The sequence below is a fragment of the Pezoporus occidentalis genome, unplaced genomic scaffold (genome assembly GCF_034315485.1).
Source record: "Pezoporus occidentalis ecotype Australia unplaced genomic scaffold, CSIRO_AGI_Poc_V1 ctg70, whole genome shotgun sequence".
Classification (NCBI taxonomy): Eukaryota; Metazoa; Chordata; class Aves; order Psittaciformes; family Psittacidae; genus Pezoporus; species Pezoporus occidentalis.
In genome coordinates this window covers 3,442,499-3,464,439 of record NW_026916053.1, presented here as the reverse complement: position 1 = coordinate 3,464,439, position 21,941 = coordinate 3,442,499, and the positions used below count along the sequence as shown (strand labels likewise).

General features: G+C 51.9%; 1 protein-coding gene and 1 long non-coding RNA gene across 3 annotated transcripts; both read left to right on the top strand.

The window, feature by feature from the left end:
* Positions 1–3,219: 3,219 nt before the first annotated feature.
* GATA5 (GATA binding protein 5) lies at positions 3,220–14,495 on the top strand. Of its 2 annotated transcripts, none has more exons than XM_062642001.1 (7): positions 3,220–3,468; positions 4,082–4,684; positions 6,758–6,924; positions 10,783–10,908; positions 11,840–11,927; positions 12,551–12,627; positions 13,999–14,495. In XM_062642001.1, exons 2-7 carry the CDS (start codon positions 4,165–4,167, stop codon positions 14,152–14,154), a joined length of 1,134 nt encoding a protein of 377 aa, XP_062497985.1. In that variant the 5' UTR covers positions 3,220–3,468; positions 4,082–4,164; the 3' UTR covers positions 14,155–14,495. The 2 variants fall into 2 exon arrangements, with proteins under 2 accessions (XP_062497985.1, XP_062497984.1); XM_062642000.1 differs by having other exon boundaries at positions 3,223–3,468; positions 12,503–12,627.
* Positions 14,496–18,447: 3,952 nt separating this feature from the next.
* On the top strand, positions 18,448–20,098 carry LOC134175896 (uncharacterized). The gene is made up of 2 exons (XR_009969175.1): positions 18,448–18,511; positions 19,772–20,098. It is a non-coding gene; the product is annotated as an uncharacterized LOC134175896 (long non-coding RNA).
* Positions 20,099–21,941: the final 1,843 nt, after the last annotated feature.

The following is a 21,941-nucleotide window of genomic DNA, read 5'->3' as shown; positions in this document are numbered from 1 at the left end:
CTTTCCCCGCTACCCCCGAGGGCAGCAGGCTGCGAGCCGCCTCCGAGCCCCTGGGATGGGGGGGATGCTGCAGCCCGTGCGAGGCAGAGGGAGGCAAGGGGCCGTATTTCGGCAATCGTCACCTCCCGGTGCACCGAGGGGGGAAGCCGACCCGCTCTTTCGGGGTGCGCCCGGTGCAGCAGAGCGGGGAGGATCCTGCCCTCCTCTCTCCACTTTTCATTTTCCCCCTTGGTTTTCCATGCAGGGGGGGTTCAAGCCCCCCTCAGGGACCGCGCTGGACGCTCCCACGCATACGCCCCAGCGCAGGGCTCACAAATCAGCCGGGGCGGGATTAGGGCCGCGGGGCCGGGGCGCCGGGCAGTCTGTGCTGCCCGGGGAGCCTCACCTGGAGGGTCAGGGCTCCCTGCGGAGCCGTGCCGAGCAGCACCGAGCCCGCTGGGACTCGCCGGAGCCAAGCTCTGAGCGGACGGGGGGAGCAGGGAACAGGGACCCCTTCCTAACCCCCGCAAAACAGTGGCCTTATCCCTTTGGAAGAGCAGAGCCAGGTCCCAGCCAGCCCGTCTAACGAACCCTGAGCAGGCAAGGGATGAGCACCGGCAGCAAAGCTCCCGTCGGGGTGACACCGAGCTCTTCCCGGAGGCCTCCCAGCCTTTCCCCGCTCCGGACGGGGCTGGAAGGGAGATTCTGCGGTGTCCTCCGTGGGATCCGGGGATCAGCTGCCCCGATGCTTGTTAGGGAGTTTGTGTCCGCCTGAGCCTCGCCGTGAGCTGGCTCCCGGGCAGAGGTGTCCGGCTGTGCCCCGGTGACGCTCCTGGGGTGCCGTCGGTGGGGCAGGGAACGCTTGGGGGAACCCCGCGGGACGGTGCCTGCACCCCGGCGGGTCTTCCCAGGGCGCAGTGCGGGGACTGCGGCCAGAGCATCGCTGCTGGCTCCGGTGCCACGCCGATACCTTCCCCCCTTCACCTGAAGCGTCTCCCACTCTGGGCCTTCCTCAGAGGAAGGACCCCGCACCCTCCGCCTGGTTCCCTGTCACCGAGCGCACCCCAAACTTCTATAAACCCCCCAAACCGCAGCACGTCGGCGGCTCCGCATCCAGTGGCCTCACCGTTGGGTGGCTCGGGCCCTGGGATACGGGACCAGTCCTACGGCGACCGCCGCCGGTGGTGCGGGGATCCCGCGTTGCCAGAGCACCTGCCCGCAGCGCTGCTCCGCGCCCGCGGAACCCGCCGCCCCTCCCCGCGGCCTCGGGGCTGCGCTGCCCGGTGAGGCGAGAGCTGGGCAGCCGCCGCACCGCCGGTAGCTGAGTTAACGCCGCCGCGGGAAGAAAGTGGGTTGAAAACCTGGTGAAAACAAATGAAAATGGAACAATTGGATGGATGTGTCTGAACACGGACACGCAGCACGACCACGGGCAGGTTTTAGCGCACAGCGGTTTCCTTAGGCATGAGCGGGCTCCCCGGGTAAATCCCTTCGGATTTCAGCAGCGCCTCGTTTCTTTCAACGTTTTCACATTTATTTGAACGCCGGGAACGATCGGAGCTGGCAGTTCCAAGCATCTAAATAGTAAAAAATAGAATAAACCACAAAGAATATCTTGAAATTGCCAAACCCCTGCCGGCCCACGGCTTCACCCCGCTTTTAACAACCGAAACGAAACGAAGGAAGCTCCGGCGGTGGCTCCGCCACAGCCACAGAAGGGTTGGGGCTGGTTTTCCTTGGGGACGGAAAACTCGGGAGCAGGAGCCTTCCGGGGCTGTTATTTTCTTTTTGTACATCGCTTTTCCCTTTATTTTTCCTCCATTTTTATTCCACCCTTCCCGCTCCTTTTTCTTTTCAATTTTTTTGTGGGTTTGGGGTTTTTTATTGTTTATTATTATTGTTATTTTACTTTTTGTTTTTTCTTTTTCCGGGTTTGGATTTTTTTCCCCCCTTCTCCCAGGCCGACACAGGGATACCCTGCGAGCCGTAAACCAGCTGCTTTCGCGAGCAAATAAATGCATCTCCAGCCAGTTGCGTTGCATTATTCTGAGGGAAATAGCTGGCATTCCTGCACCAGTTTATTTTGGAGCCGAAATTTCCCACCCTTCCCGAAGCGCTGGTCCCTGCGGAGCCGCGGCTGGACGGGCTCCCCGGGGCGCCGGGGTTGGACCGCACCTCGGGGCTACGGGAGGGCTCCAGGGGCCTGATCCTGACCGCAAATCCCTGTCCGCCCTTGGACGGTGACACTGGTTGAAGGGCTTTTTAATCCCTTTCTCCGAGGAGGAGAAAACCGGTTCCGTGAGGAAAAGGAGCAGAAATCCCCCCGCAAAACCAGATACTGATGAAATTATTTCCTCGCTGCGGCTGCCGGTCGGGAGCCCGCTACCGGAGGGGAGTTCTATCGGCCGGGTTACCCGGGTTGAGCGGGGACTCCCGGGGCTGCTTCCCCTCCTGTCGCCCATTCCCGCGGTCGCACCGACGGGTCAAAGCACGGAAAGGATTTGTGCCGTTGCCGCAAGGCACGCGGTGCTGCTGCTGGCCCCCTCCCAGTGGGGAGCAGCGAGCGGGGCAGCCCCAGGGCCCGACGGCCCTGACGGGACGGTGAGGGGCTGCAGGGCTGCTCTTTGAGGCAGCAGCTCTAAGCGTCGCCCCAGCTTCGATGGAGCCGTGAGTGGCTTGATAAAGGCAGGACAGGCCGGGGGTAGGATGGAGACCCCCGCTTCCCTGGTAGCGCAAAGCGGAGCCAGAGCAATGGCTCGGAGCAGAAAACCGCCCGGCCACGTCCTCTGCTTCGCGACCCCCGGCCGGAAGGTGTTCGACGGGTTCTACCGGCAGCCCGGGGCGGGGGGGGGCATCGCCTCCCGCCGGGGTATCGGAGCGACCCCCAGAAACACAACAGGGCCCGCAAAGGAGGGAGGCACCCTCATCCCTCCCTAGGGGGAGGGCGGACATCTCCGGCCTTCCGAGGGGGGGGGCGTTTGGGGCTGCGGGGCTCCCTCGGGGGCCGCATCCTGACCCCACGGCCCCGCACCAAGGGGGAGCCGTCGGGAGCGTGTGTGTGGGTCCCCCCCCCGCCGGGAGCGGAGCCGGAGGGACTTATCCCGTCCCGTCCTACCCCCTCCTGCCGGGAGGCGCCCAATCCTGGCCGGGACCGGGGCTATCCCGCCGGCCGTCACGTGGGCCGGGCTGTACCGGGGCCCGTCGTAAAGAGCCGCCGCCGAGGCCGCCGCCGCCACTTCCCCGGTGGGAGCAGTCAGGGACGCACCCACGGGAGACGGCGGCGGTGGACGGGAGGGAGCGGGGGAGGGCAGCCCCTGTCTGCCGGGGGCTCCTGCTTGGTTCGGGTTTTGTCCTCCCTCCCCCGTGATCTTGATTCTATTGTCGTTATTATCGCTGTTATTTCCACTTTCCTGGGATTTCCCTGCACGCTCTGAGCGCAGCTTCATGCCCAACCGGCCATGCCCGGCTCCGCTCCCGGCCCGCTGCCATGTGAGTACCGGAGGGGGTGCCTGGGGCGGGATCCTCTTGCGGTGCTCCGCGGCTGGAGCCTTCCTCCCTGCCCCAGCGTTATTGAGCTTTTTAACAAGAAAGTGGCAGCGCTGGTGGATGTGGGACACACCGGGGATGTTCCCAGGCTGGAGTCGCTGCCTGGAGCTGCCGGTACCCTGCTCCCAACCGGTCCGGCGGCCTCACACTAGCAAGGCCCCGAGAGCGCTTCAGGCCCGGTGCTCGGAAAAATAGGAAATACTTAAGGATAAAATACATTAAAAATGTGGGTTTGGGGTTTTTTATCCCACCCCTTGGAAGTGCTCGGGCGGACGGGGGGTAAGGAGCCGCGGGGCTGCGGCCCGTTTGCGGAGGTTGTCGCTGTGGCTCAACCCCTGCTCTCGGCCCTGTGCTGCGAGTTCCGTCCGCGGGACGAGCCGAGCAGAGGAAAGTTTAAAGGGAAAACAATAACAATAATGACAACTACAAATCACAGCCCGCGCTTGAGGCAGGGAAGAGGCGCTTTCGCCATGGGAAGCGCCTGCGGGTGGGGAGGGCCCGGGCTGGGTGTCCCGGGCTCTTGCGGGGTCTCACTCTCAGTTTTTCCTCTTTCCAGGTTCCTCTGAGTGAGCCCCGCGGCAACGCCGGGGCGCAGCCGGCCGGGCCCTGAGCTGCCGCCGTCGCCGCCGAGGACGGAACATGTATCAGAGTCTGGCTCTCGCCCCCAACCATGGCCAGTCGGCTTATTCCCATGACTCCAGCAACTTCCTCCACTCTTCGGCCGGCTCGCCCGTCTACGTGCCCACCACCCGGGTGCCCTCCGTCCTCCAGACGCTGCCCTACCTGCAAGGCTGCGAGCCGCACCAGAGCCACCTCGGCAACCCCGCGGGTTGGGGCCAGAGCAGCGGCGAAGCCGCCGCTTTCAACGCCGGCAGCCCTCACCCGCCGTCGGGTTTCTCCTACACGCACAGCCCGCCGGGCAGCAGCCCCCCGGGCCGCGACGGCGCCTACCAGGGGCCCCTGCTGCTGGGCGGCGGGGGCCGGGAGCAGTACGGCAACGCCTTGGTGCGCTCCGTTAACGGGTCCTACTCCAGCCCCTACCCCGCCTACGTGACCCCCGAGATACCGCCTTCCTGGACGGCCGGACACTTTGAGAGCAGCGTGCTGCACAGCCTGCAAACGAGGCAGGCGGCTTTACCCGGCCGCAGGTCCACCTTCGGTAGGTTGCCGTCGCCCCTCACCCTGGCCTCCGGGCGCCGTGTCTTTCCCCGGCTTTCGGAGCCATCCCTATCCCCATCCCCATGGCGTGTTGGCGGCCCGACCTGGGGGTGCGCTGCCCCGTTGACATCCCCACGGGAAAGGAGGGGATGGCTTTATCCAGGGATGGAGAGACAGAAGGGGCTGACTTTATCCAGGGATGGAGAGATGGTCCGGGCACGGGATGCGTGTGGCTGAGCTTGGACAGAGGTGGGGTGTTTGTGTGACACGAAGGGCAAAGACCACGTTTCAAAGGAGAGCAATTCCCCCGCAGGACAGATGAACAGAGGCCGTTCAATAGCCCCCCACCCCCGATATCTCCTTCCCACAATATCGACTTTGTGCCTGGGCTTCAATACTTACCCTTGTGTTTAAATTAGCGGGGCAGATTTATAGCTCCCTCCCTTTTAAGTAATTTATTGTGGTAAATTAGTTTAGATATGGACAGACTCTCGGTCTCCTAATTCGACCTCGCCAAGCCGGGCCCGCAGCTGCAGCGCTCGGCGGCCTTTGCGGGGACACTGAAACGCGCTCAGGCGTTGAACAATAAACCTGCCTGCAATTCGTTTGCATCCACACCGGAGAGCCCTTTTAAACCAACCCCCCGGGCAAATAAAGTTTGGGGGCTTGATTTTAAAGGACTCTCCGTACGCAGGGTTTATAACCCCGAGGTGGAGGGGTGTGGGGGGGGCTACACCATCCTCATCCGGCGGTGGTTTGCAAAGTCCTTTAAAAGCCACTTCAAAATCTCAGCCGCGTTATCATCGTGACTGCGGTGAACCGAATTCTCTTATCTTTACCCCAAGAACAAAGTTAAAGCAGGGAATGAGCCCTCCCACCCCCCTCAGCTGCCTCCGCGGCTCCGCTTCCCCCCTCCTCATCCCAACTTTGGAGGTGTTTGGGAGCGGTTCCTTTCCAGGATTTTCTCTTTGTTTGGGAAAATCCGTTGAGCTGTGCGGGAAGGGATCGCTCCGGTCCTGCGAGGGAGGTGATGGCACAGAAATCCCTTGTGCGCTTTGGATTTGGTGGTTAGGGAGACGGAATAGGGGCCGCCCTCCTCCCCGCCGTTTGTTTTTGCTCTTGAATAGTGTAAACGGCTCTTAAGTAGCGTAAACTATTTATTATTATTATTTATTTAATGAATTATTACAACTTTTAAATTATTTTTTAAATTTTTATTTTCAATTTTCCCATCTTTAATTTTTCTTCATTTTCCTTTTTCTTTCTTTGGATCATCATTAATACAATCAAAGATTAAACAAAAAAAAATAAGAGCTTATTTTTCTTTGGAAGTAAATAACGTTTCAGGCAGAGGCAGATATTTTTTAATGTAATAATATTATTAGTTATAATTATTTCTATATTAAAAAAGAGATAAAAGCAGTAGGAGGGAAGAGACCGACTCGTAATCAAGGGGTCCCTCGGGTTTGCTCCCGCTTGCAGAGCCGCGCTGGGGCCGGTGCTAGGAGCAGGCAGCTTCGCGGCATCTTCCCGAGGCTTTTCGGAAGGAAAGTCGGGAAGAGCCCCGGTCCAGGAGGCTGCGGCGGCCGGCGATGGTCTCCCGAGGGGAGCGGAGCCGTAGCCCCGCGTTGCTCCCTGGGCAGTCCCGAGCCCTTCCCAGCCCAGCCGTCCCCAACAACCAATGCGCCTTCATGGAAATCAGGAAAATCGCCCTGTTTTGCTCCCCCTCCAGTTTATTTTCTCAGCTCTGTTCGGGGATAGCACCAGGGATAGGCTCCCTGCCCCTTCCCATCCCAAGGAGAGACCTCAGCCGCATTCAAACCTTTGGGATTGGGATGATTGGATATGCTGTTTTGGAGGAAAACACTGAAACATGTGAAGGGAATAAAGGGGGTTAGTGCAGAGCTTGGAGGTTGGAGATAAACTCACCCCCCCTGGCAGGGGTTTTCACTTGCAGAGGGGCAGTGGGGCACAGAGGATTTGGGATCCTCACCTGCAGGGTCCCCATGGGCAACCAGTGACCGTGTCTGGTGGGGACTGCTCCTGACCCGCTCACCTTGGGTGTCCTTTCCAGAGTACCTGGAGGAGTTCCCTGGGGACGGCCGTGAATGCGTGAACTGTGGGGCCATGTCCACGCCGCTCTGGAGGAAGGACGGCACCGGGCATTACCTGTGCAACGCCTGCGGCCTCTACCACAAGATGAACGGCATCAACCGGCCACTCAAGCCGCAGAAGAGACTGGTAAGAGGGGGAAACTCTGAAGGAGATTCCCGGCTTCATCCAGAGGGTGCAGGAGCTATTGGGGTTTCTGTTTTGGTGTTAGGGTCTGTTTGACCCTTGGTTGAACAAAACACCATCAGCGCCGGCTGAAGCCCGTCGTTGCGGCACAGAGGTGGCTTGGGGTTCTATAGGCTTCCCCCAGCTCTGATCCCACAGTGGGCACGTTGCTTTTTATTCAATAATAATAATAATAATAACAGTAATAATTTCCTAGTTCTTCATGCAGGCACACATGGTCTAGGGCAGGGTAATGAACAGGAGACAGGACTGATCCTGAGCGCACCCAGGCAGGTTGGTGGCTGTTCACAGAAGGGGCCCAGATCCCCACTGTCCTCACCCAGCTACCTAAGGGAGAAATTAAGGCTTTGGTAGTTCCCAGTTTCCCTGCAGGTTAAAGCCTTAATTCCCTCTCTCCTCAATCTGATATTGAGCTTCCTCCAATTGGGATCCCATTGTGAGAGAGGAAAGGCACCTCCTTTTTTTTTTACATAGAGTCACTTTGGGATGTTTAAATTTGGTGGTAACAGTTTTGGTTTCGGAGCCTGTCATCAGAAGCCGTCATCACAAACAGGATGTTTGTTGGAGCCGTGCTGGGGAATAGCTGGGAGCTCCTTTGGCTTTCGCTCGGGGTGTATTCCCACAGTTGGTTTTGTGCATTGCAAAACAAAGTATTAGCAGCAACCTGACAGTTGTTGGGTTTCTATGTAACAAAACGAGGACAAAAACCTCGGGACTGAGCAAGATTTGCTGTTTTATTCTGATTTTGATCCTAGAAATGTGGCTCTGGATTTGCAAAACGAAAGGAGCGTCGGCTCCATGGAAAATAGTCCTATTTTGTTCTTCAAATCCAAATCCAGGCATTCCTGTGAAATATTTAGCACTACCCAACAGAATCTGCCTCTCTCACCAAACTCTCCTGGTCTCCTTTAACGTAATGAAGTTAAATCTGCCCCCAGCAGTAGGCTCCGGTCGCTGCTGTGCTGCAGATCTGAGTTACGCTGCGGATTCCTTCAGCGCAGATACGATCCCTGCGCAGAGGCATAGGGACAAGCCGGTTTAAATCCAACTCCACATTTCAGACTCTGGAGATGGATTTAAAATCCAAATGTGCTGCTGGGTGAATTTCCAGGGTTTTTTAAAACTGTTTTTCCTCGAGGAATTGTAGAGGTTTCACTGATATTCAGTAGAGCTTTCTGGTGGAAAATGCAGCTTTGCAGGGTTAAAACTGTTTCCCAGGGATCAGCAAATCTTGCCTGGAATTATCAAAGCACTTCCAACCTTTTTTATTATTATTTTATTATTATTTTAGCATTATTTTTACAATCAATTTAATGATGATAAAACCCGAATGAAAGAGATGATTCTTATCCAGGGGAAACTCTCAGTAAGAGTTAAATACTTGTGGGGATTTTGTTGTATGGATTAGAAAAGGGGCTGCAATTTTGATTTTCCATCCTCACTTTGGAACAAAACGTTTCAAAATCTTGGATTTTCCCAAGGGTTTGAATTGTTGTGTCGCAGGTTGTGCCCCATCAGAAGAAGGGGAATCTATTGATGATGGACGTGTGTGCCAGACATACCCTGCAAAGGGAGCAACCTGCACCTCCATGGCTTGGCTTGTTTCTTCCCCTGGATGATTTCCATGGTGGGGAATGTGTTCTGTGCTCACAGCCTCAAGGTCCGAGGTCTGGGTGGGAACAAAGCAGTGTCACTGTCGCTCTAGGAATGGTGAAATTGGCTCTTTCACAGACTCGGGAAGGGGAAATAATCACTTTTGTTCTTTAGGGGATGACCTTTGTTCTGTAGTAGATGCTGCACTAGGAGTTATTCCGAGTTCTGTTTCCACAAAGCAAAGTCCCACTGAAAGCTGTGGAGAACACAACATAGCCCAGATAAGGCTGTGGGAATGATGTCCTGCAGCTCAGTGCTGCTCAGCCTGCTTGTGCGTGGCAGAGGGCGAGCAATGGCAGTGTCCTTTCCAGTTGATTTCCTGCTTCTTCTTTTGAGATAAAGGCAACATCCTTTGCACAGCATCCCTTCTGCTCCAGTCTGTGTCTGGGTTCAGAGCACTGTGGGCTTTCCAGCAGAAAGGATTTATTGTAGGGGAGGATGGAAGCAGCGCTTTATTTTAGGCGGGACCTTCCCTAGCCAAAGTTCCTTGGTGCATCTCATTTGTTGCCACCTCATGTGCAAGCCATGGACAAGGTGTTGTTTGAAACAGGAACAGTGTGCCCCTCCTTTCCAGGAACCTGCAGTGACCCAGAAATCTTGGGGCTTTCCACAGGGTTTGGTTGGCCTTTCTGTATCGGCAGGCGATGACAGACCTCACCAGCCCACACCGGGCACAATTACCCCAGGGCTGAGTGCCTCCACGTTCCCCTCCTCATCCATGGCAGGAGCTGGACCTCAGAGCTCTTGCACCCCTCAGGTGCTTGGCATCTCTCCAGGCTCCCATAGGAGCTGAGGTCCTTCCTAGTTGCAGGGATGAAGGAGACATCTCCGGCAGCTGAAAGACTTTAAGGAACATGGTTGTGACCCCATGCCCCATACTAGGCACAAGGATTGCTGTCCCCTCCTCTGTGCCAGGCTTGCCAGCTCACACCTCGGTGTATTGTAATTTTTGCTTGGTTATTTCTTGAAGGCTAAACAATACCCAAAACAGTATCATTATTAGCAAACGGCTGCTGAGACCTCTGCTGAGTGAATCAAAGCTTGGGCACGTCAGTTGTGCCTCTTGAACCTCAAAGCTGATCTTTATTTGGCTGCTAACCTTGTAAAAACATTTCGGTTTTATTCCCCCTCTTCCCACCTCATTCGTTCTATTGCTCAGTCCTGATGTCGAGCAATAATGGAAGAATAAACAAACAGGGAGTTCTTTATTGCCTGCATCACCGATCGTCTGCCGTCGAGTGGAATCAAAGTGATTTTCCTCAAGGCTGAAGAACATGTTCAAACACCTGAGTGTGGGGAGGCTGTGACACCACTCATGTCACTGATACCTTATATTTAGTAAAGTCTTTTATTAAATTAGTTTCCATACCTAGTGTTGAGTCTTTCAGATGAAATGCCTATTGAGCTGACACGTCTGTATAGGCACTTGTGAATTTTCCAGTGGCGTGGAGCACTGTTGTCAGAAAGGAGTTTGCTGCTTCTGCCAGAATACTTTCCTTCTCCCTTTTGAAGCACTAACATTCAGAGCCAGCAATCACTGCGCTCACAAAATAGGTCATAAATTAATGGTTGCACGAGAAGGGTGTTTGCAGCATGTAAAGGCACAGATTATCTGTGAGACGTGCAGAGAATAACCTCCCTGGTACCATCATGGGCCAGTTCAGTTTGGTTCTGCTCAGTGCAGCCAATTGATTCCAGTTGTCCTAAACCAGAGGTGAATTGGGATGTTGCTAACTTTAGCGGTAGTTCTGAGTGCAGAAAACAAGAAGAGCTCACTTAAAACATGAGTAGTTTTCTTTGTGCACTTAAAGCCTGCTTGGCATTTTCCTTCTCTTTCCCCATCTGAGTGGATTTCCTGGAGGGAAGTTCTCTGTGCTTGGAGTCCTGAACACTTCCAGCAGATTTGTTGGAAGTTTGTGGAAAGAGTTGCAAGGATATTTGCCAGGTTTACCTAGCTCAATAGGAAAAAAAGAACTTGCAAATTGGAGTGATCTCATTTGAATGTAATTTCTTTGATCTGTATTTCCCTATTGCGTGTGCTTCACATTTTCCAGGAAAGTGGTGTAATTGTAGGGTTTATATGAAAGGAAACTTCCCAATTAATCATTCCTATGTGTGCATTCATGTGTGTGTTTGCTTGTTTTTAAGTCTTCATCTAGACGTGCTGGCCTATGTTGCACTAACTGCCACACAACCAATACCACCCTCTGGAGAAGGAACGCCGAAGGGGAGCCCGTCTGCAATGCCTGCGGGTTGTACATGAAGCTCCATGGGGTGAGAAGCTCGTCCGAAATGGGAGGGACCCTTTGGGTGCTGGGATCACTGCGTAGCAGGACCAGGATATCAGGTCTGGAGGGACCAGCTGCTAGACTGGACCCAGAAGAGCCATAACCCAGTCTTGTCTCCTAGACCGGTTAAAAGCTCAGTCTACTGAGGCTCTCCAGAGTAAGGCTAAGGGGGTATTGGAGCATTCTCAGGAGGTGCCTCCATAGAGGAGAGATTTCTGGCACTGGGTGGCTCTTCATTAAGTTGTTTGTCAAGTTACTTCCCAAAACATAATAAAAAGGCAGAAGCTCTTCCCTGTGAGGGTGCTGAGGCGCTGGCACAGGGTGCCCAGAGAAGCTGTGGCTGCCCCATCCCTGGCAGTGTTCAAGGCCAGGTTGGACACAGGGGCTTGGAGCAAGCTGCTCCAGTGGAAGGTGTCCCTGCCCGTGGCAGGGGTTGGAACTGGGTGAGCTTTAAGGTCCCTTCCAATCCAAGCCAATCTGTGATTCTATGATTCTTTAGAAAAGCAAGCTCACCAGGGCTCCATCACTCCATACAGCCACCATCCCTCCATACAGGCCTCTTCAAACTTCTGCCATAAAGGTTAAAGTCTCTTTATTCCATGACTCTTCCCTTTGAGCCAAGCAGGCTCTCAGTTTGTCAGTGTAATTTAATAGGGCTCTGTCATAAAGGTCACTAATAAATCAGAAAAAGGAAAATAGGAAATAAAGGAAAAAACAGAATTTGTGGGAAAGCCGTAGCTGTTAGCCTTATACATCTTCCAGCCAAGGCCTGTTGCAGAGAAAAATAGCAACTTAGTGAAGGACAAGGACTTTAGGTGCTTTGCATGAGCTATGGGACATAAATAGGGGAGCAACACGTGTGGGAAGGAGCTTAGTAAAATGCAATATTAATGATTCTAAACTTTATGAATGTCAAGGTACCACGACCTCTGGCCATGAAAAAGGAAAGCATCCAGACGAGGAAAAGGAAGCCTAAGAACATTACCAAAGGCAAAACCTCAACAGGTACAGTGCTGCTATGATCCACTGGGGGGGCTTGGAGCATGATTCACCTCAACATGTCTTCTGCAGGCAATTATGATAATTAGAAAATAATGTTCTGATTTTTATTTAGATAGAGGGCCTGTATTTGTGCATAGACCTCACATGGAAGGAGGAGGCAGGGTGGTAAATCTCACTGCTGTCATACTCCTCCAAGGTTCCTCTGTGCTGTGGACACCCAGCTCCAGTCCAGCAGTGTTTTGTTCACACAGATCTGGGCTTAATTGAGTAATGGGAAAAAAACAGGGTTGGGAATAGTGTATTAAGGAGTTAAAAGGAAGGTATCACCATACATTCAACATTAGCCCATTTGGCCTGTGCCAGGATCAGCACTGCCAGGCTGCGGAAGGATGCTGCTCCTCTTCCTCCATCAGCATCTTGGCAGCCAAATACAAAGCCTTACCCTGACAGCGATGTGGTGGGGAAAGAGAACAGAGCAGTCGTGCCATGAGATGTGGTGGTAGCCATTAAAATACAAATTTCTTAAGAGCAGATTTGCACCTCTGTTGCTTCACTGTCCCGAACTGATTGTTTTCCAGGGTCTACGACTTCGGCCACTAACTCCCCTTCTTCCATTACGAACTCAGACAGCACGGTCACTTTAAAGTCAGAGCCCAGCGCATCCTCGCAGTATCCCGGACAAACCATGGTGTCAGTGTCCCAGGTAAGGCACAGAGGCCATGGCCTGCTGGGGTGGGTGCTCCACACACCTCAGTAGTCATTGACCTGGGGAGCCTTGATGAGGCTAAGCAATTAGTTCATTGCATTCGGGGTCACCAGCCTGATGGACTGCCTCAGACTGAGGAAAGCAGGGAGTGTGAGCCAAGACATTGCAGACCAGGAAGGGCTCCAGGCTGTCGGCTTCACATCAGCTCTTCCGTTTTGTGGTGGGGAACTGGGAGGTCCAAACCCTGCTGCTAGAGGCAATCAGTGATGAACCGGCTTTGGTGCAGGGCAGGATTTAATTCTAATCTCCTGCTATGAAATCCTGGAAGTTACAACTCTGTTGAGTTGGTGGGATCAGGTCAGGGTGGAAACGTCTGCAGCCCTCACGAAAAGGCTCCCTGGGCGTACATTATCTGGAGTTTATAGCCCTGAGGTGCTCGGTGCTCACAGAGCTGTAATGCTGTCAGAGACCCCAGACTGCAAGGCTGTGCTTGTGCCCCAAGGAATTCTTTGGGGCGGGTTGCTCTTTTGTCTTGGCAGAGTTAAAAATGGCTCTAAATCAACCCACACATCAAAATTTTGTGACCCAGCACTATCTTTATGCTGGGTCTAAGCCCTCCCCAAGCTGGACCTGGGTGCATGGAGAGGAAGCTCAGCCATTTGCACCGTATGAGATAGGTGCATTCTTGGCTGAAACGGATAAATCTGATTTGTGCTGCGCTCTTAAAAAATACACACGTGCCTAGAGATCCCCAAACTGGATGTGCTTAGTCAATAACTAAATGCAGATGAGCCCTGGGATGCTTTCTCCCTGTTTGATCTTCAGGCTTGCTGGGGATGGAGCATCCTACCTGCCTGGCTCCTCCTAAGGGAAGCAGTAGCATCAGGGATAACCTACCTTGCTCATAATCCATCCTCAGGAATAAACCACCCTGTTCACAATCCATCCTCAAGGATAATCCACCCTGTTCACAGTCCATCCTCAGGGATAACCCACCTTGTTCATAATCCATCCTCAGGTATAACTCAATCTGTTCATAATCCATCCTTAGCGACAACTCAATCTGTTCATAATCCATTCTCAGGGATAACCCACCCTGTTCATAATCCATCCTCAGGGATAACCCACCCTGTTCATAATCCATCCTCAGGGATAACCCACCCTGCTCATAATTCATCCCTAGGGATAACCCACCCTGTTCATAATCCATCCTCAGCGATAACTCAATCTGTTCATAATCCATCCTCAGGTATAACCCACCCTGTTCAAAATCCATCCTAGTCCTACCACCACGTTACAACAAGGGGGAGAGTGACCCTTGGGCTAATAACAGGCTCTCTAATGACTCTCTGCTTCCCTCCCGGGCAGGCGCAGAGCCAGTCAGACGAGGCACTGGCCGGTGGCCACGGCGAGTTCAAGTTTGAGCCCGAGGACTACACCTTCTCCCCCAGCAGCATGGCCCCGCAGCCAGGGCTGAGCGTGCCGCTCCGGCAGGACTCCTGGTGCGCCCTGGCGCTCGCCTAGAAACCCCCAGGCTCCAGCAGAACCCCTCAGGACCAACGTTTTTGGCTGGCCCTGCAGATGGATGATGGGCAGGATGTGCTGCCCCAGCGCTTCGGGACTGCGGGGTGCCCAGCCACGGCTGCAGGACGAGTTTCTCTTGGAGGATGCGCATGGAAAACATTGGCTGGATGGGGCCGGGATGGCCCCGCTGTGGCACCACCTCCCTAAAAGTCTCATCCTCAGCTGGAGCAACGCAGGGTTGCCTCTCCGAGGCCGGAGCCCCGGAGCTGCCTCTGTTTTCCTGGGGAAAAGCCTTTCCTCCTTTGAGATGAAACCAGCAAATAAATGCATCCCAGAATCTATGTTTATTCGCAGTGATTTCTCCCTCCTATGACTCCTCTGTGTGCAATTTATTCAGCTTTCCAATAAAGACTGTGATAACGTGGCACCAAATAACTTAATTTTATTAAAATGTAAACTGTGTGGCCTCCCTTATGTTTCATTGGCCACAACAGGAAGAGAGGAAAAAAAAGCAGCAACGGTTGTTTTAAACATTTACTGTTTTATATTAAAAAGGATCATCTCTATAGAGTGTTAGCTTCTGAAGCTTTCAACGTATCAACACTGAGCTCATGCGTCCCACATGAAGTAAGCACACTGCTCTTCCCTTTCCAGCTCCAAAGGAGGAGTTTTTTGATCATTATTTTAGGCAAACCACGTGACAAAAAAGGTGAAAACCTCCCAATAATAAAAGAATACCAAAATGCTCTTTTTCTTTTCTATTTCCTGATTGGTTTTCATACTGCCAACTCTGAGCAGTAGACAATCAGAAGTTAGGCCTCCAAAAGTTAGAGGGATTGAAAAATAAAGGATGCATTGGAGGCTTATTTGTTTGCATCCAGTTTTGGGGAGGTTTTGAATCAAGGATTTCCACGCAAGGCAGAGATTCCTTAGGAATTGTTTTAATAAAAGCCAAGTAGAAAATAATTTCTTGGATCTAATCTGTAGCAAAAGGTCATCAGTGATGCAAACCCCACATGAAACCTCCAAAAGCTGGCAACAGGGTGTTGCTACAGCTTCTTGGAGCTGTCCTGGTGAGGTGGGCAATGGGGAGATATGATCTGCTGGGGGGATGCAAGGGGGCCCTGAAGCACCAAAGGAGCTTGGGGACCCTAGGCCATATCAAGGAGGGGAGATCGGTGGGAAATGAAGGGGGAGCAAGGTCATGAAGTTACTTCTATGGCCTGCTTTGTTATTTCTAAATCAAACCCCCAGCCTGGCTCGATGGCTATTTGTGGCCAGGAAGCTGTCAAGTAATAGCTCCTTAATATAGATGTTGACCTGTCCAGGGCTTCCTGGAGCAACTCTTCCTCTTGTCAGAGGAGATGGATCGCTTGATTTTCATTATAAACAACAGGCTAAAGATGATCAGGGAGAGTGAATACGACATCAAGTCACGACTCGGCTGAGATGGAGGGCGATGCTTTCCAGTATGCAACCCCTGCTGGAGAAAGACTTGCTCCAGGCGCTGGGGAGCATTGGTTCCTTTCAGTGCTGCCATAGCTCATAGGCTGATCATAGCATTGTAGAGTCACTAGGGTTGGAAAGGACCTTAAGATCATCTAGTTCCAGCCCCACTGGTCCTCCAAAATACCCCTATGTGAGCATGGGGGGGGTTAAGCCACCCTTTTATCAAAGCTCATAGATGAAAACTGTTTTGGAAGAGTATTTCTTGTGCCTCCAAAGCTTCATCAGCACCTTTCATCACACCAGCCTCCAGTGCCAGGGTGTTAAGGAGGGGCATCCCTCCAGTGCTGGGCACACCGTGTTTGCACGGCTGGGCTCTCACCAAGGATCCACGTCTCCACCATTTGTTTTTCCACTCTCTGGCCTGCCAACATCCAAACAGAGCCGGGCACAGTGGTGCAGCAGATAAGGCAGCAGCAGCACCGGGCTACCGTGGTGCCACCACCCCCAAATCCAGCCCAGATGGTGCCTCTGGGAGTCAGGGAAATGGGTGATGTGGCCTGGGCTCAAGCGACCTGCAGGCACCCAGGATGAGGTGTCAGGACAGGGGCAGGCAGGAGAGAGCAGGAGCCCTGGATGCAGCATGAGCAATGCTCCCAGGCAGCTCCCCAAACCCCAGGCTTTGCAGGGAATGTAAAGGCAGCACAACACAAGTCATGGCAAGATGATTTCTATGGACGATGGCAGGGGGGTCCTTGCTTTTTCATCTGCATGACCCTGAGGGGGAGAGTTATTTTAAAGGCAAACAAGAAGACCCAAACAATGCCAAGATGTTGACACCAGTGGCTCCAGAGGTTTTATTTATTGCCTGTTGGTAACTGTCGACCGGGAGTCGGGATGCTCCGGGGGTTGGTGGCTGATGAAACCAGGCAGAGGGACAAGGAGTGAAACAACTGGGATGTGTGTAGTTTTTCCTTTCTGCGTGCTCCCTGCACTCACTGGATGGCATCAGCCACAACGCTGGGTTTTCATTTCATGCTCTGATCCCCAAGGCAGAAGTCATCCCTGCAGACTTCTGTCTCCTGGTCAGCCCTAATGATCAGGCTCACCCCTCCCTGCCCCATCCCCAAGCAAGACTCACTTCAGAGATCTACTTCTACTTCTCTTTCCCAAACCTTTCTCAGTCTCCTTGGTGCTCTCTCCCCTTCCCAGGCATGGTGTGCACTTCTCTCCTAGAGGTCTGCTGGTTTGTGGACACCTATTATCTTTACTGTTGTTGTACATCTGCCTCGGAGCTATCAATTGCCTTTGTTCAAAGGTCACCTGCCCAGAGGATTTTACAACGTGACTACAATGATCTGTTCCATTTTGCACTTTATACTGATGCCACGGTGATTTTTACCACGTCAGCGAGTGAGTAATGAAGCACTTGAGCCTGTAAACACATGTTGTTCTTGTTTATGATCATATTCATAGCACAATAAAATCATTGCGTACCCAAGCAGCTGCTTTCAAAAGGGAAAAGTTTGTTTCTTTTTGATTTCTGCATGGAAAAGGAAAGTTGTGGTTTCATTTCTGCTGGGAGCCCTGCAGCCCCAGACTCTCTAATGGGGTGTCACTTTGAAGCTGGAACGCAGGGAGCGATCATTTTTAATGCATTGCACAGAGAAGGCTGCAGCACAACTTTTGTGTGGCAGCTCAGCTGCCGACACCACCCAGCTCACAATGGGTTTGACTCTTCCTTTGCACAAGCTTTGGAGACACACAGGCCCCAGGTGAAGTTAAGCACCAGAGTCATCAGTTAGGCTGATCTATGCCAGCTGAGGAGCATGCCCATCATGGTTATAAGAGGATGGGGAAGGCACTTCTTTTTTCTTGTTCCTAAAGTTTGGGAGGTCTGTGAAGGCTCATATGGATCCAAGAGGCTTTTCCTGGGAAGAAGGTGGAAGCAAGGCTAAGAGCCAGGTACAGCACTGCTCAAGGGGGTATAAGGGCCCTGTTGCTGTTTTTAATACCTCTGGAAGTGCTTCACAGTGCAGAGAAGCAAATTTACTGTTACTTCCCAGTCCTTGCCTGCTGCTTCTCTGCTCCTCTCCAGTGCTTTTTATTGCTGAGTTGGTTGTGTGCTATTAAGGAAAACAGCTCATGCTGCTTTCCAGGTCAATGTGCAGCAGTAATTAAATGTCCAGGCTGTTTACTTGAGCAGCAGCTAAATGAGAGCTGAATATTCAATCTCACCATTGTATTCATAGAAGGAGAAAACAAACAGCACTGCTCCTTTCATCACATCAGGTGGTGGTTCTTGGAGACAGCTTTGTGGCCAGGGGTTGGTGGGAGGTGGTGTCTCCAAGAACCTTTCCTTTTCAACATCAAATTTACATTGGATAACCCAAAAGACACTTAATGTGGAGCAATAGCACCTTTTGCACAGTGTTATTTCAAAGCAGCTCCTTCTCAAGGGGAAGCTTCGTGAGAAGCGGAACATTCCAAAAAAGGCTCTTGTTAAGGGGAGTTTATCCCCATCCTGTTGCCTTGTCTGAAAACCTCAGATCCCATGTTTCAGTAGAGTTCCTACCCAAGACCACAGCATGTCACGGATACGGTAGGTGTTGAGAGGAAAGAAAGGGAGAGGGTTTGGACTGTCTTTATGGTCAAATGAGGCAAAAAGCAGCTTTATCTACAGTGCTTTAATATCACCGGGACTGAGTATTTCCCATCCTTTCTGCTGGTCTGCCAGGCTGCTTTTAATGTTATTGGGAAATGCATTGCTATTGGAATTTAAAGCGAAGTTTTCTAACAACCATTTCCACAGCAATGTTAAATGTGGCCATGAGTGGACCTTGGCTACTGTGGTGCTTGAAAATGTTGGAGTCTGAGCTGCCCCCAGGACCAGTTCCTCAGCTGGCACAAGGTAACAGTGCTGAATTGGTCTTCTATATCATAGTCCTGCACTGTACGACACAATTGGCTGTCTGGGCTGCAAGTGCACATTGCCCGATGATGCTGAGCTTCTCTTAAACCAGCATATAAAGGTTCAACCTCCTTAGCAGGATGCTCTTTATACTTCCTGATGATCCAGAAGAAAACAAGAGAAAGAGGGAAAATTTTATCTTCCAAGTAGAAGACTGTTTTCTCTTGGATGCAAAACTAGCTGCTTAATGCCTGTGAAACCTTTGGGAGCCCTCATCTCAGGGATGAGTGCGAATAAGAGCACACATGGGAGAAAGGATGGATAGAGAACAGTAGAGTGCCTCTTACTATTGCTTTCCTCCTCAACAAGCAAATGGCTTAAAGCAAACACTGGTGGGAACTTCCAGCCCTTGTCCCAGTCTCACCTGTACTCCCATTTCCCATAGCTCCAGGGCAAGGCACGGGACTGACCCTCCTGTGGGACCACTGAAAGATTGAATGTGGGAGGAAAGGAGAGGTGGGTGCAGACGGGATGTGGAGCAGGGCCCTGATGCCACTGTTATTTCAGGTGTCAGTATCGTTCTTCCCATCTGTTCACTCCTTCCTTGCAATAAAAAAAGAATAGTTCCAGCTCGTGAAATGAATGGAAATGACGGGCATTTAGCTGCAGGAGCCTGCTATAACAGCTGACTGGAAGGGTGCTTAAGTTGCTTTTAGTGATACGGCCTTAGTGCATGGGGTAGGAAAATGATGCTGGAGACCTCAGCCCTCCATGAGGAAGCAGCAGGAATAAGGGGAGAGGCAAGGTGGAATGGGCAGTGTTAATCATTTACCCCAGGTGTGATGGAGGCTATAATAGACACTCTGTGTGTATAGGGATCTATAAGCATAAATGTCAAATGGGGAAGCTGCTGCTCAAAGGGCACCATAAAGTGGCCTTTTGGGGAGGCAGTGTATTCAGATCCACCTTTGTTTGCTTTGTGGGAGCACATTCCTGTGCTGTGGAGCTCTGTCACAGGGCTCTCACTGTGAGACAGCACTGGCAGGGATTGCCACTCCTGAGCCTGACCTTGCCATCTTTCCTTCCTGATTGGTAATGTCTCAGCACCAGACAGAAGCAGAGGACTTCCATGGAAGGTGATGGCTAATGGTGAGGTGCCAGAAAGATCTTGCAGTTCCACAAGAGTCTGTAGAAGGCCCATGGTAAAAACAAGGGTAAAAGGATGCTCTTCCTGGGTGTATTTCTCTTGGTACATTGTAGAGCTCACTGCCACATCCAGTCTTGCATCCACTGAAGAGAGTCTATGGGCCTTGTGTGCCATCTCTGCCCTGTGTTCTGCCTTCAGGGTAAATGTACCTGCAGTCTCTGGCTTCCAGGAAAGCCCCAAAGCATGAAAGGCCACACAGCATCTCTTGGAGGAGGCTGAGGACCCAGCAAACCTGCTCCTAAAGTCCCCTGCAGGGAAATTGGTCTCATCAGTATTCCTGCAGCAGGCTTTGCCACATGCCCAGGAGTGATTGGCAGTGGCTTGAGCTTTGCTTTTAAATCATGCAGCATTGCCTAATATTAAAACATGATTAGAAAGGATTTACCAATTTAAAATATTAATAATGGATAACTCATTTCTGAGTAGCAAGTTTTAATAACGGTGCTCCTTCTCGGACAGGCTGCTCTGAACTTACTGACTTTGACATTGCTGCTTGCCCTTATCTTTAGACAAAGATATACAGAATTGGTCCTTATGTTGCTTCCTTTTCCCTCCTGCATAGGGTGCCGTGGGCATCCCTGTTTCAGAATTGGGGATACCTTTGCAGTGTTAATGGCAATAAGCCCGGGGAGAGAAGAGCCATGTCTGCCCCATCACCTTGAAGGCTCATGGCTGGGAGTGCACGAGCAGCACCCTGGGGCCCTCATGGGGAGGGAGCACTTGGTCTGCCCTTGTCTCCTACCCCTGGGAGCTTGTACCTATGTCTGAAAGCTGCAGACACTGCCTTGTACAGTTTGGGGCATTAAAGCCAGAGCAGATTGGAAACATCATCAGCTGGTTTGGGATGTTGGCACTTTTCCTTCTCGGGAGCTTCAGGTTTCAGAGTGGTTTTCCTGAAGCATTTTGAAGCCTGTGGTTGCTCTGAAATGAAGATATTCTTCACTTTTCATTTTCTGGCTTGGTTTGTGGATCACCAATCATTTTGGTTACAGAGATGTCAATGGGGCTTGTAACAAAACCACAAAATCACTTGCACCAGCAATGCGCTGAGCAAGGTCACCAGGGATGGAGCTCCTTTTGTAAAGGCAGCCTGAATAAATAGCAACCAAACCCCCTTGTGTTTGCAGGAGGCAAAAGCCAAAACTAAAACCACAACAGCATCCATGTTTTCCACTTAAAATAGCTGGTTTCTACTCCTGTAATTACATTCAGCTTTGATTTCTTTCAAAGTAAACCAGGCTGGGGATCAGTCTGTAATTAGGAGGAAACTAATAGGATACAATAGGAATCTACTTATGTCTCCATCAGAAACCGAATCTAAACAAAACCAGAATCTGATCTGAGGTTGATAAGCTTTGTTGACTTGATGTTTGAGTGCTGCTTCATTTCCCACTGAGGTCCAGAGAGAGGAGTAAAAGAAATCCCCATCATCTTTCAGTCCTACTCAGAACCAGGAAATTTGGGGACTTCCTCAGGAGGTTTCTTGGGTGACCAACACGCTTTTTGTTATCACCAATGCCTTTCTTTGAGGTGTACAATGAGGCTGCAGAAAACACTGTAGAAGTTGAGGTTATTTTTTCCACACTCAGTCAGGCCGCCCAAATGCGTTAATTCATTAAGCACGCTGCGCTGCTGCTCATTGCCAGCTCGGGTGTAGGCTTCAGCCAGCTCGGAATGTGTCCTCGGAGTGGAGGCTTATCTCATGGGCTTCCTGAGTCTGCAGAATTGAATGAAAGTCTCACCAGGAAAAGTGGTTTGTTTTGCTCTGAGTTTGTTTTGTAAGAAAGCTGGGAATTTCCCTTCCCAGCCAAGCCTGAATTGACTACAGAGAAGCTCATAAGTTGCAGTACAGCAGCTCCTCAGGCTCTCCAGGCTTCAGAAGTGCTAAATTCCTTTTAAAAGATTAAATAAATCCAGCTGTTAATTTCTGGTCTTCCACTGAAGTGGAGTATTAATTCAGTTCTGCTTTGGAAAGAGACTGTGAATGTGCTGTCAGTTGATTTCCTTCCCTTCCCCAGGGATGTTTTTGGTGAAGCACTGGTTAAAATGCTTAATCTCCATCAGACTTTCAAGCGTGGTTCCCCACCTTTAACTCTGTGGTGATAAGAGACCTTTCTGGTGTCATCGTGTCTGGTCCCTGGCAGTGTTCAAGCCCAGGTTGGACAGGGCTTGAAGCAACCCGGTCTAGTGGAAGGTGTCAGGGGGCTGCAAATAGAAGATCTT

Excerpts from the sequence above, each read along its gene's own strand:
- GATA5 (XM_062642000.1), top strand. The coding sequence starts at position 4,165 with ATGTATCAGAGTCTGGCTCTCGCCCCCAACCATGGCCAGTCGGCTTAT. Across the intron at positions 10,909-11,839 it reads TGTACATGAAGCTCCATGGG|GTACCACGACCTCTGGCCAT; the intron begins GTGAGAAGCTCG and ends ATGAATGTCAAG. Across the intron at positions 11,928-12,502 it reads CAAAGGCAAAACCTCAACAG|GGTCTACGACTTCGGCCACT; the intron begins GTACAGTGCTGC and ends ATTGTTTTCCAG.